Source organism: Bombus vancouverensis, chromosome 1 (assembly GCF_051014615.1).
Source record: "Bombus vancouverensis nearcticus chromosome 1, iyBomVanc1_principal, whole genome shotgun sequence".
Lineage (NCBI taxonomy): Eukaryota > Metazoa > Arthropoda > Insecta > Hymenoptera > Apidae > Bombus > Bombus vancouverensis.
The window spans coordinates 23,711,952-23,726,375 of NC_134911.1; the positions used below are offsets into that span (position 1 = coordinate 23,711,952).

Genomic DNA, 14,424 nt, shown 5'->3' on the forward strand with positions numbered 1-14,424 from the left:
GGATTGAGTCACCTCTAGAAGAAAATACAGAGCTTTCTTGTGAATTATCGAGAGAATAGTGCGAGATATCAAAAGTTATTATATTTTAATTATTATTCATATAAACTTCATACGACTTTCAATTATTTGAGCAAAGCAACGCGCACTTACAATTGCATCGAGGATAAAATTCTTTGAATCACATTAATACCAATAACCTTGTACTACTCAGTACAAATTCGCACAATTATTTAGATAGCAGCATTATCACATATGTGAATTTTACATATACATATATGCGGTAATTTTATTCGATATACATACTTGCATATACACACCTAAACATGCTACATGCTCAAAAGAAAGAGGGAGAGAGAGAGAGAGAGAGAAATAAAAGATCTTTTTCTCGTTAGAATAATCGCACGAAGTCGATCACAAGAAATTAAAAAATAATACAAAAACCAACCATACGTGACGTAAAGCACGTGAAGGCATACTAATCCCCTATGCCGTTGAAGTAGTAATTTAGAAGCTATTATAGAACATCATCTTCAATCTCGTTGCGTCATGATAATACTTTCCCCGGCTGTGCCGACCTTGCTCGTCTTTTTCCTTTCGTGCCCGTTTGGTTTCTGGCCGGATGTGGATCAGTTCGGAATCGACGATACGTCGATTCGCAAAGGTCGCCTGTACCCGGTAAGGGTTAACGAACGTATCCCGACAGGATAAAATCGACGTCGAAAAAATGCTTACGAAGGTCCTACCGAAGGACGCGGCCGTGTTATGGCATTCTTCGGCTGCATTCTTTCCAGCCTCTAAAAAACGATAGATGGAACCGAAATAAGGATACTAAACACACGCTATATATAGCTTGCATGCAAAGTTGGGCTTTATCAGACGCATAATAGGCGGACATCAATGTGTATCACATGAAATACGTTAAAATGTTTCTGGAATTAGATACCGATAAATGTAGGACTTTTTAATTCTTCAACGACGAATTAAAATGGTGTGATAAAACATGATACTAACATGTTTTTAGAGTTAGCAGTGATTGGTACGATAAACTGACTGTGTAATATTCCACATTGTAGAACAAAATTACTACCATCTATGATCAGAGTTCTAGAAAGAACATTGTATATCGATTGCAGCTTTCTGCTTTAATCTAGATAGATAAAATTATCGGACTACGCACATATAGATATGTAACTTTGAAGTTACACAACATTAACGAAACTAGAGGATCCTTATGTAACATATTCGTCTAAAATATAAAACATAGAATTCGGATATTAGGATTCCATTATTTTCTAGCTAATGAAAATATGGAGAAATTACAAAAAATATATAATAATAATAATAAACAGAAAAATAATATCAATGCAACTTTGTGATTAATGATTATTCAAAAACTGTATCTTTTCACTAATTTCGTTATATCCGTGAAAGAAAAGAGATCAAGATTATCTACAGAACAAAATAATTCGTTTTATAAGGATCTCTTTTATTCGTAGGATGCAAAAGAGCCTCGACTTGAGGGGCTCGGCTCGGCGTCGAAAACACTGCCTCCCGGTTCTAAAATCGTTGCGAAAGATCGTTGATCCTCACTGGCGACCTTCACGAAGATACAAGAAAGGTCGTACCCGGACGTTCTCAAATTTTTCCTAAAACCCGTCTCCGCGGTTTTTCTAAGTATCGGCTCCCTCTCGTTGATCGTCACAAAGACGTGTACACGAGAAAAGAGGCAGAGGAGAAGTCACAGAACAGAAAGGAGAGGGAAAGATCGCGATGGCCTCGACGTGCCAGCTCCGCCTCGCGAGGCTCGCAGCCACCAAGTGAAAGTAGGATTTTGCTTTCTACCCGTGGCCAGTGACAAACGCGCCGTGCTCGCGAACTCGTCTCTTTTCTTCTGCGAGGATGTGTCCGCTCGTCGTTGCTCGATAAATCAACGGGCACAGACACAACGTGACGAAAAAGGTTGGCGAATTTCAGCGTTGTTACGATGACAGTGTTGCACTGACAGTCGGGCGAACTGCCTGGAAATCGTGCCGATACGAAAAAGTGCGCGGTGTGAACAAGTGACCAGGAGAGGATGTCGAGACACAAAACGAACGATAACCGTTTCGTCAACATGATTCTGACGTTTCTAATTCTCGGCTACGCCTTCGTGCCAACGAACTGTCAACAAGGTATGTTTTTTCCGAAAATACCCGCGCAAGAAGTACCCCTTCGAAGCGACGAATTTGAGTGTACGATCCTATTTCGCGTTCCGACCGAGAGGGCGCGCTGCTGAGATCCGCGCAATCCTTTCATGGATAAAGCACACAGAGTAAATGCGAACGTCCTCGTGGACATATGCGTCGTGGGAGATTTATGGGATTCCAGGTTGTCCGGTTGAATTTTTACTGCACTGCAAAGGGCTTCTTCGGATTCTTCGAAGTATATTGTTACCGGGTGATTTATGGGCTGCCATGGACTTCGAAGTTTGTTCAAGAAACCACTGAGAGGTCCCGTTTGATTTTGACAACGTAATACCAGTGGAATGTGTAGGTGGTATTTATGTAATCCACAGAGTCGACGATGTATGACTGTCACGATTCACTGGGCACGGTAGTCTTTCTCGCTTAATTCGTATTCTTTGTCGTTTCGACGACCGGCAAAATTTTCAGTTAATCGTCCCTGTCAAATATCAATGCATTGGTGAAAATTGGATGAAAAAATCACATAAATTAGGACTTGAATTTTATCGTAACAAATATCGCGATAGTATGGACGATGTTTCGTAGGTTACTATCTTTTGGTAATTGTCGTGACTTTATTTAATAAGCAAAGCATAATAATTTCGTAAGAAAATCTTACTCGTTGCTTAATAGTAAGATGAATAGATTGAAGATATAGCGATGTTCGCATGAATGGTACGCGCAAGTTTTCTTGAATCATAACTAGGAATAACGCAATACACTTCATGCACTCCGGCCTTAAACCTGCGGACAGGATAAACGGTGGATGACCGCTGTGCAATACTAGATAGTTTGAATTCGTGACCTGGTACATTGCGATACAATACGCAATACAATAGAACTGCAATTCTATACGAGTGTTACGTACAATCGCGTACCACGATAACGCAATTGAAACTCCATTGTTGCCTGTAATAACAGCTTCGGCCCGAACGATTATCGTGATTCCCTAAAACGGATACATCTAATTTAAAATTATGGCAAATGATAAAATCGACGTGATTCCACGCATATAATATTTCAATTATCGTTTATTGTGTAATAGCCATAAAGAAGAGTATCGAAGTAACAATCAACGCGAAATCTATAGACGCACAACTTTATTCATACTCGATGCTAAAATGAAAAAAAAAAAAAAAAAATAAAATTTCAACACTTCGTTAAAATAAATCTCATTTGATTCGTTCTATATCCCTACGGGTTAATTGCTTGATATTAGTAGGATCACGAATTAAAATAATCAGATTGAAAAGTAAGAGATTTCCATTAATTTGTAATGCAAAGTATGTTCAATGACAGTAAAATTGTTTGCGTTTCTTTCGTTTGCTTATTCCCGCCTTTTTAATGATAGAAAAAATGAAAAGAAACGATTATCAATTTGTTATTCAAATTAGAATTCTAAAAATAATGATTCGAATCACCGGTAAGATCCGTTCTGTTTGCAGCGAACGGGTTTCCCCGCGCCTCTTTCTTCATTTCCAATCCTGGAATACACCGTACAGACAGAAATCAATGAACTTAGAAACGTAAACACCAACCGAATAACCATTTCATACAAAACAATTTAGTTTTCATGCATCATTGTTCCAGCTTTGAAGATTAGTTAAAAATATTAATCGATCAGACATGAATTAATAGTAAATTTAGATCTCAAATGTATCGATATTCGCGTTGTAGGCGTGCAAGAACGAATAGTCTTCATGTAAATGATTTCCATGAAATACGACACGGTTTCGTCGTGCATCTCGTGACCTCGCTCTTTTCACCGAGTTTAAATAATACTCATCTCACAGATCTCGTAATAGATGAGATTTTTTTGAAATCACGTAACTGGATTTATCATGTTAATCATCAGATCGGAATGGGTAACCCCGTGATGATCAAGACACGAACGAAACCTGGTGCTCGAATATCTCAGTTTCCCAGAAAAGATCAATGACACAATACCATTGACGAGCAACGTATAAAATACATTATTAAAGCGCGATTTCTACCATATTATAAATAGTGTTACGAGATTAGTAAGGCAACTGATTTACCTTCTTTCCCAGTTGAGTCATTAACCTTGAAAAAGAAACTTCTTTAGAGAAAGTTTCTGCCAATATGCATAGCAATATCGATCGTACATTTTCTTGCACCTTGCTTCCAAACTGTTCATCATGGTCATCCTAAATCTTAGAAGTAGACTGCAGATATTTATGCATATATTGTTACAAATGTTACAATTTCACAGATGTAGATAAATACAAGGTATAGATAATGTCTAAAAATGTATGAAATACCTAAAGCGTGGTACTGGTTATAATAATTTGAAACAGATCTATGATTCGTGACTGGCAGGCGAATTTTCAGTCGCGCCACCCCTGTGGTAGTTGCATTGTTTATCTCAGCGTGGTTCTGGTAATTCGGAATTCATCTAAAACTACATACACACATACATATCTCGTATAGATAATACCTCAACCGTTCACAAAATTTATTGTTATTCATTCTGCGTGTAATCTCTATGGTAAGTACCGAGATAATTGCAGTATCTACCAGTGTCTTTGAGTCGATAGCAGAAGTCACTGGACCTTAGAGTACTAGAGCCCTTAGCAGAAAACATGTGCATTGTTTTAACCAAAAAGTAATCGCTAACAACACTGATAGTTGAATGCGACTTTAAATAAAAACAAAAATCTACATTTAGAAATTTGTTAACGCTGAATTCGAAGTTTTTTAAATATCGATCGCGAAGAAAGTACTTGCTGTATGTACTTCCGCAAACAAACAAACAGGTTAATAAGAGAGAATTAATAGCAACCTGGCTATGAAGTTCGCCATTAATCATGTATACAGTCGGTTGGTAGAACTGGAACATCGCGTATCAGGAATCTGCATTAATTGCGTGGCGCTATAATAACGGTGTGTTCGCTTAAGGAAAGTGCGTATCGAGCGCCGAATCTTTGACGAGGCGCGTTTCTCGTTTAGGCTTCGTTTTCACTAGAATTGTAGGCCAGAAAATGGCACGGTCGTGTGACCGTTTCGTTGCGTGCAGACGCGAATCTTTCGCCTTTTACATTCGCGTTGGATAAGGAAAGTCACGGTACAATAAGCATGGAACGTGTTATTTCAAAATATCGTCGTGCCGCACAGATAGACGCAGTTCTGTGACCCGCGCCTGTATGTAGATGCATTATCTGATGGGAGAGAGGGCGCAAGGCGGTTTTAATCGGTTTGAAATCGTGCGAGGTCAAACCACTCGTTTATACGTTTATTCGAGACGAACGGATAAAGGCGTGGTAAAATGTCGCTAAGGTATGCATCTATAATATTTGCGACGAAAGAAATATTAATAAAGTTGCATGGTTACTCTCAATCACAATTGCATATTGCGAATAGTACTACTAGTTATTGGTTAATAAAGAAATGAAAAATACGATCGAAAATCTATCGATCTATATCTATATATATCTTCCAATAAAAGTATTTTTTATAAAATCGTTAATGTTTTGATTCATGTATCGTGCAATTACGATGAAAGTTGATGATTTTATGATGCTGCAGCTGTGGGAGAAATTACATGTGACATATCGAACTGTGAAGAAAGTCGAATCATGAAAATGCTCGAACGAGCTTGGAGAATTTCATAAATCTTGTAACGTGGAAATTTCACCTGACACGTAAAAAGCGCCGAAAATAAAATACGAGCCGTAATAAATTTATTTTACCCAGAAAGGTAACGCTATATTATTAAACGACGTACTGTTTGAATAATAGTAAGTTTAGGAAAAGTAACGTAAATAGTAGCAATAAGGTAGCAATACATTTTGTAGCACGAAGAAAAAGACGCGATCGATACTTTGGCAAGTACCTCAAGTTAAGAATTCGTGTGAACGTACGAGCAGAGAGTAGACGCGATCAAGTCGAAGGACGATTGAAAGGAGAACGGTTGCACTCGGCCTATTATTTATACATATACAACTTCGTTGCCTAAGCTTGGCACGCGCGACTTCTCGCTCCTTTCGTGCACGTACACCCGTTAGAATTCAAGCAAACACTTCCTGCTGTCTCGATCGTGAAAGTATCAAACAACTTCCACTGAAAATACGAACTGGTATTGGCCATATAAGCGATTTCGAATTACGTCAATAGTTCGATGAATTTGCCAACAACCGGTCGAGACAGCTGGGAATATCGACTCCGGTTCAGCATCAGTGGCGGAAACCGTATGACATATGAGCGAGTTCCGGCAAAAGAACACAAATACGGAAAAACATTGATCACGTAAGTCACGATAACTTAGAATTGCGTTAAATGAGAATGACGAATCTACAATGAATTGTACTATGATTACACGCGCATTTTACAGAAAATTTGAATTAGTTGTATATCATTTTGAATAGCGTTGAATGTCGACGAATGAATAGTTGAGAGTCGATTTGCATTTTTAAACAGATAAGTTTTCAATTTCGACGAGGATAATTTTACGTCCGTTCTGCAGTTTGCAACGGTATGCGGTTCAAAAAAGGCCGCGTTATCATGAAATTAGATACACGATGCGAAGTAATGTATTTCCATTGACAGTTAATCACGTAGCACTTACCGCAAGCTTTCGCGCGTTATGCTTTTAATAGCTCGATAATTTATAACGCGCGGCGGAAAACGCGATCGCTAAACTGTGTCGTTCGATCTTGATCGATATTTACATAAAATTCTTATTGATCGAGGTAATAGATAGATCGGGGTATCTTGCAATTCTCGCATCGATTATTAAAGACCGATGATACAAAATAAGTATATGCGTGTCCGATTAAAGTACTTAAAGTAAATGGTATCGTACAGCATTTAATTATTTATTTTGACAAATTATTATTTAATTCGTAAAAAATAAATCAAACGAAAGTATAGGAATTGGATCTTTAGAAATTGTTCAATGTCTTTTTAAGTGACTCAAATTATTTCGACAGACCGAATTCATGGCGAACAATTAAATTACATAAACAACAATGCAAGATAAAACGCATTCTCAGATAGTTTCTGCGTTTCTAGAGTTTCTCTCCTAAAACGAAACACGAGACTACAGATAGGACCTGAGCCCGAAAAGCGCAAGTGAACTTTGTTAATCGGCAATTAAAACGGCACGTGTGTTTGCGCGAATTTAGCGCTGAGAAATCAAATTACACGGCAACAAACGAATCGTAAGAAAACCAGTGCAATTAACGCATTCGAGTAGCGTAACCACGCCTTAATTTATATTCCCGCTCGGATTTCGAAGGCCTAGAGACTCGTCGACTCCATCACGGACACACCCACGGAACTATTCCACTTACGACATTTACCACTGATACAACCCTTTTCAAGAGTATCCCGCGTTGCTGGAGCTCGGAATATTTCAGCCACTCTCTCTAGCAAATATTATTCGCCTCTGCTTGGCAAAACCATCGTAAACCGAGTTTATGCACTCGTAATATATATTTTGCGATACGAATAAAGTGTTAAGTAGAGGTTTAAAGACACAGTGAGCATACTATAATGGGTATATTATTTGACGAAGCAGAAGATGTTTGACATTCAAGCTGGAGTTACAGTGTAAAAGACGTAGTGTAAAAAATATGAAAATATACGAAGGAATGTTAATAGGAGGATAATTTTAATTTTGGGGGATTTTTATTTTATTATTATTTATTTTGTAGCATGAAAGAATTTGTGAATGAAAAACAACGGTAGGATCATTGAATAGCGTAAGTATTAATTTCGGCGTATCCTGTTCCAAAAAGGGAATGGTATTTTGGAGTTCAGCGGTACCTACTACGAGAATAAATAGCGGAACTAACGTTGCTAATAAAACGAGGAGAAACTAGACCAGAGTAGAGCTCCATTTTTGCACGAAAGCTGTAAAAAATTACAGGATATGCAAATATATTTAACACGTTGCATTTCTTTCAACTCGGAAAGTCGAATTGCTTTACGAAGTTGTTCGTGAATTCAAATGGAGGAAATCGTTTCCTTATTATTTGCTTACAATAGCATATCATGGTGTTTATTGCATAAGATGCAACGAATCTTTAGCGATCGAAGTATCGGTAATAGGTCGAAGATCCTGCAATCGTCTAATTTATTTAATTTCATAGTTTATTTATCTAATGTATCTTTATTCGTAAGTTATTTCGGATAGAAGAAGTTTCGTCATCGTGAAATACGAAAGTAGAGCGTACTTTTTCTAATCGAAAGCTAGAAAAAGGAGAACATCGATGTAGCTAAGGTCTCGTGCGAGAGAATCGTGCGGATTATTGCCCTGTTTTGAATAGAAATTAACTTCGATTCCCTTTGAGATAAAAGCGGAAAACATTTCTACCAATCGAAAGTCAGGAGAAATCGAACGTAAACATATATCGTCGTTTTAACTACAATACGATGATAATCGATGCTAATAGATTCGTTGATTTTCAAAGAACTTGGATTAAACTTTTGTGAGAGATATCCCAATAAGTAAATTATTGTACGAATATTAATTACGCGCATTTACAATTGCGTACGTTAAAAATTAATTAATCCTATTTCATTGTATCGTGCCTCGATATACTGAATCCTCTTCGATCTTCTATCTTTACTCATTAAAAAGAAAAAAACAAATTGAAAGCTCACGATCTTTATATTATGCATAAGCATACATTAAGTAAGAATTGTGTTAATCTGTGGTCTTCGAAGCAGAATAATTACGGTAGAAGTCAAATTACGTAAGATATTGTAACAGCATATATCTTACATATTCAAGAATTGTAACATGAAACTTTAAATGGTTATTTAATAACGTAGTGCGGCAGGAAGTTTGGAGTCGAGTTTTCCGCGACTAGTCGAGAAAATAAAGTGGACTGTTTCTCGATGCAAAGGACATTACAAAACGCGAAGAAACAATGCTGGAAAGCGTCTTCGCTTTCTTTCGGAAACGATCCGGACAGTTTCTCACGAAACGTGCTAGTTAAGTCCGTGAAAGAGCAACTATGATCTATACATGATTATGCGAATCGAGCACACCCACTTTTCATTTTCGGTGTTCCGATTTTCATTCGTTCGATTCGTTTGGTTTGTTTTCTAAATCACAACTTTATTTTTGCTATCGTATGCAGTACACTAGATTTTATATCTAAAGGTTGCCACTTGTCTTTAAGTTATTAGGTATATTTATTCTAAAATTACTCTTTTCATTACCGAAATTCGTCTTCCTTGATATTTATTATCTATCGAATACCGATGTATTTTATTTTTATAATGAAATTCCTCCTTGCAGAAAGTAATTGAATATTTCTTTCTTTCGCAAGTATTTATGCAGAAAATTCGAATGGAATTCATGAAATCTCACACCGAATCAACCAATTTCCTTTCAAGGATCGGCCGAATCGTGGGACAAATTATCGCGTCTGATACCAACGAATTCGGTGTACGAACAACAGGACAAGAATGCATCTCCTGTCAATAATCCAGCGGACACGCTATTACGCTCCTTGGACGAAAACAATGTCATGGAGACATCAAAAACGATTGGAAAGAAAAACAATCACGAAGAGGAAGTAGACGAGGAAGTTTACGAAGACGAGTACGAAGTTGAAACCGACCCAAAAACGGAACATGAAACTTTGAAGCTTCCTAAAATCACCGATTCCACTAACGCAAAGTACGAAAGAGCTCCGTCAGAGTTAACCGCTCAGACGGAAGACATGTCCAGAGACGAAGATTATGTGGAAGACCCTTCGACGAGTCAGTACGACACGTACAATTACTATAACGATGATTACTCGAGTCCTAATCGGTCGCGATACCGAGCCGCAGGTAAGATAATTTGAAAATTACTCAAATTTTGAAGCTCAAATTTAAAAGTTATTAACACGTATAATTCTCAAATTTTAATAACTATTAAGAGCTTGAAAACGATTCAAATTTCGCAACACTGTTGCGTTCTTTCTTTGCGTTCGCTCTTACTTACGATTAGTCTGACAAATATTCTTTGATAGGCCAAACGTAATAAGTAGCGTGCTTTGTTATATACTTTCCTTAATTCTAATCCTTTTAAAGTTCCCCTACGTGCAAAGAAATGCCACGAAAGAGCGTTGACGGACATTTCTCATTGAACGAAGTTAAGAATTCTCGACTACTCGAAATGTACTTTACTTTTCGCGTAGATCCTATAATTGTGTAAAATGTGATACGAATGAAATTCCAAAAATTAGTAATTTCCTAACGCGAACCTTTACGCGACACGATCCTCGATTTAACGTGGAAAGACTCTGGCTGGAACATGATTATGTATAAACTTTAATAGAAATCGACTTGATTAAATTATATAACTTTCAAATAGCGATTCGGAGGACCATAGGAAATTGATTATCTGCCATCGTAACGCAAAATCAAGGCGCAGCCACCTTTTAAGCTACCTTCTTTCGTGATATAGCGCCACAGTATCAAATAATTATGATCTTTGTAGACGGGTTCTACGTTACGTAAGCTCCTTTCGTCACCTGGCAAAGAAAGTCCCGTGCGTAGACAGAAAGAAACGAGACCACCGATCATGTTGTCTGTAAAAACAAGATTTTTGAAATTTTGCAGAGGACGAACACGCTCGCGACTATTCGGATGCAGAGGAAGAAGAAGCGGAGCCGGAGGAACACGGAGAACGAAAAGGAGGAGAAGAAGATGAAGAAGAAGAAGAAGAAGAAGAAGATGGGAAGAAACCACAGGACAACGACTATGATACGTCAGAGGAAGAGGAAGAATATTTCGATTCTCACCACGTTGCGAACGTAAACGATTCTTCGTCCGACCTGTTCGAAGAAAAGGATCTAGACACGCCAATTTCAACGACCAACAACGAGGAGGGTTCCTCGATGGAAGGTAGCGACAAAACTTTTGCTTTTCTCGGACCACCAGAGTCGAGAATAAATTCCTCCGCTGATAGTTCCATCTTGATCGGAGGAGCCATAGTGTCGGTAGTAACGACGAAAAGCGTCGTCAATGGCACGATTTCCGTTCCAACCACATCCTCCCCGACTACTACCGAACAAGTTGCCGCACCACCCTCTTCCACTTCTATGGTAATCACGGAACAACCCGTGACAGCGATAACAACCGAGGATACGTCTCGAATATTAGCTTCAGTTCAAACGAGTCGTAGCATATCTGGCGCTCGATTCTTGCCGTTTCCTGTAATAGATCGTATCGAACCGATCGGCCATAGCAGCGAGAAGAAAACTTCGCCACCTCCAGAGTCCACGGAAAGCATTATCGATAAATTGGACAGGGTACAGTCGGAATTGTCCAGCGGTTTTCTCGCCGGTGGCTTCCGAACTGCCGGCAATTCCCTTCAGTTGGACGTTTTGAACGAAAGAGACAGGAATAATCGCAGAAGGTATACTACTACCGCTAAGACGCCGATCATTAGCAAGTTTGTGCCGCGAAGATACAACGATAAGAGAAACGATCATGCTACGCCGAAGCCGAAGATCGAAACGACGCTCGATAGTTTGGAAGGGTTGTTACCGCGTGATTACGTTACGAGGAGTTCGTCGACGGTGTCGACGCTTCCCAAGACTGGATTCAGGTTGGTGATAGTTTAGGATATTCGTTTCAATTTGTTTAGGAATTTGATGTAGTTTCGTAAATGAATATGCAGTTTTTATAAATACACGAGTATTTCTTCGCTTCATTTTAAGTTAATATTTTTATAGCGTTTTTTTAAGCGTATAAAGATTTATATGACTTGACTTATATGATATTTGTATGACTATAAATGTCGCAGTTAGTTCTGATTGTCAATTTAATAGAGATAAATATACAATGTAGAGTAACACAGAGTATGATTAATGATCTTTAGATGGCCGACAAAGAGCACAACTAGCACAACAGCAGAACCAACCACGACTCAACTCGCGTCAACTGCATCCATTGCCATGGCGAAAAAACCTAAAACCAACGTGATTGTTCAAGACATAAGTGCCTTCTTACCACCCGGATACAAATTGAAGAAAGAGGACTCGACTGTTACAGAAAGCTCCCTGTTGAAGGATATCCTGGCGAAATCTAAGGTCGATATATCGTCGTTGTTACCAGCGGATTATAACAAAAAGAGAAACGAGGATGACACGACAACAATGACGACAACAGCGAAAAGTATAGGCGTTTCGTCAGAGAAATCACCAGCTGAGAAAACGATTCAGGATTTGTTCGCTAAATCCAAAGTTGACATTTCTTCCTTGTTGCCACGTGATTACGAACAGAAGAGGAAGAATCTTATTTCAGAGCCGGGAGACGTTCATACTGAGAATTTTACCGAATCCAATGTTTCTGTGACAACAGAATCTACTTCGTCCACAACGAAGAAATCCGCTGGTTTGAAACTCGTGTTTCCTAGCAGGCCTGGCGGACGGAAAGCAATTAATAAAATCACCACGCCACCCAGTCCTCGAGGTGAAGGACCTGGCACGGTTACGCCGAAAATACACAGAGGATGGCCGATCAGGTGAGTCCTGTAAACTGAATTGTTGTTTCAACGCAAAGTTGCAGATCAAATTTAAAGTTTCTTTTAAGGAATCAAATTTGAAAGTCAAATATAAATTGAAATTGAGATTAAATCGTGTTGATATTAAATTTTCTTTTGTAACTTTTGCAGAGTTACCACAGAATTTACCGGCTGGCCTAGTTCGTCCACTACTCCGATCTCGATAGAAAAGATACTGGAAGCTGCTCGAACCGCAACGATTTCGTCTGCGTCACTAATCCCGATAACCGAAGCAACGTCGAGCACTACGACAACGTCGACTACGACGACAACGCCTCGACCAACCACACCAGGAATTTGTGAGCAAGATTGCGAAGTCGCTGGAACTATAAAGATAATTGGTAATACAAGCTGGGTACCGGAATTACTTGATCGAAATACTCAAGAATGGCAGAAACTCGCCAGTGAAATTGAGCGAGAGGTATTCGTATATGTACTATTCATATATGTATTAAATTGGTGGAAAGCGTTTATTTTATAAACATAATGTTCAATAACATTTCTTTTTATCTTTTAACAGATGAACTTCATATTCTCAAAATCTGCTGTCCTAGCAAAATGGTATAAAAAGATCAGAATCGATTCATTCAGGTAATAATACAGATAAAATTTGTCAAAATTGATGAAAAGCTGATTTATTTATTTCATGAGGAAATTTATAAATTTTAGCGAGGGTAGTATTTTGGTAGATTATTTTGTTGAATTGGCCAACTTGGAGCAAAATGTTAATACGCAGGAATTGAAAGTTATTTTCCACGATTCGTTACGGACTTATAACGCAAACAGGTGGAACGAAACTAAAACGAAGAGTTCGATCAAGCTTGGATCGTTTACAATCGATCCGAAATATACGGATTTTGTAGGTATGTTATGTGTTATTGATAAAGTATTTATTTCATAAAATTGACATCTTGACTTTTTGTTTAAAAATAATACCCTTTCAGTGATACCTAAAGTGACAACTCCCCAATACACTGAAGAAGACGATAGGTTAGTTCCACAATGGGCAATTGCTGTAATCGTAATTGGTGTTGGTGGATTGGTCTTTATCATCATATTTGGTGTCTCTGTGGTAAGTATTAAATCAGAAGAAGAAACACTAATTTTAATGTAAAATTAATATTCATTACGATATATTTAATCTTTAGTTAATAAATCGTCATAATGCTTCGAAATTGAAACCATCTATATCTACAATTTACGAAGAAGAAGTAGCAAAGAATATTACAGCTCATAGATCTAGTGATTACTCAAAGCCGGTACATACGATTTGGACTGACCCAGACGTTTCTTGGAATGACAAGTCTTTCGAATCGACCTCCAACAAGGTAGAATTTTAAAATACTTATATCCCTTTTGAAATCATTTGTAACAAATAATTCTGTAAATATTTATTAAATATAATTATATAAATATTTTATTAATTTCTAGATTCTTGTCGAAAAATCTTTTCAAGACAATAAGAAATATAACATGTACGATAGTTGGAGATCGCAGTGGAACGGTTATTATTACAACGGGTCTCATACTAGCAGTAAATATGGCGGTTACGATAGTACAACGAATTTATCAAGTCGTCATCATCCTGATTACGATACAAATTTCTAAATTTTACGGTAATAAAGTAAAATTTCTATCAACTCTGCTTTCATTTAATTTATTCAGTGCCTT

General features: G+C 37.9%; 1 protein-coding gene and 1 long non-coding RNA gene across 2 annotated transcripts; one reads left to right on the forward strand and one right to left on the reverse strand.

Moving 5' to 3' along the window:
- Window positions 1–1,829: 1,829 nt before the first annotated feature.
- Window positions 1,830–3,542, reverse strand: LOC117159451 (uncharacterized). Its single transcript, XR_013059713.1, has 2 exons — window positions 2,842–3,542; window positions 1,830–2,661 (listed from the first exon to the last, which is right to left on the reverse strand). It is a non-coding gene; the product is annotated as an uncharacterized LOC117159451 (long non-coding RNA).
- LOC117159446 (uncharacterized) lies at window positions 1,837–14,393 on the forward strand. Its single transcript, XM_033339286.2, has 10 exons — window positions 1,837–2,171; window positions 9,591–10,031; window positions 10,806–11,796; window positions 12,070–12,714; window positions 12,865–13,174; window positions 13,274–13,344; window positions 13,423–13,616; window positions 13,698–13,825; window positions 13,902–14,081; window positions 14,185–14,393. Exons 1-10 carry the CDS (start codon window positions 2,075–2,077, stop codon window positions 14,359–14,361), a joined length of 3,234 nt encoding a protein of 1,077 aa, XP_033195177.2. The 5' UTR covers window positions 1,837–2,074; the 3' UTR covers window positions 14,362–14,393.
- The last annotated feature ends 31 nt before the right edge of the window (window positions 14,394–14,424 follow it).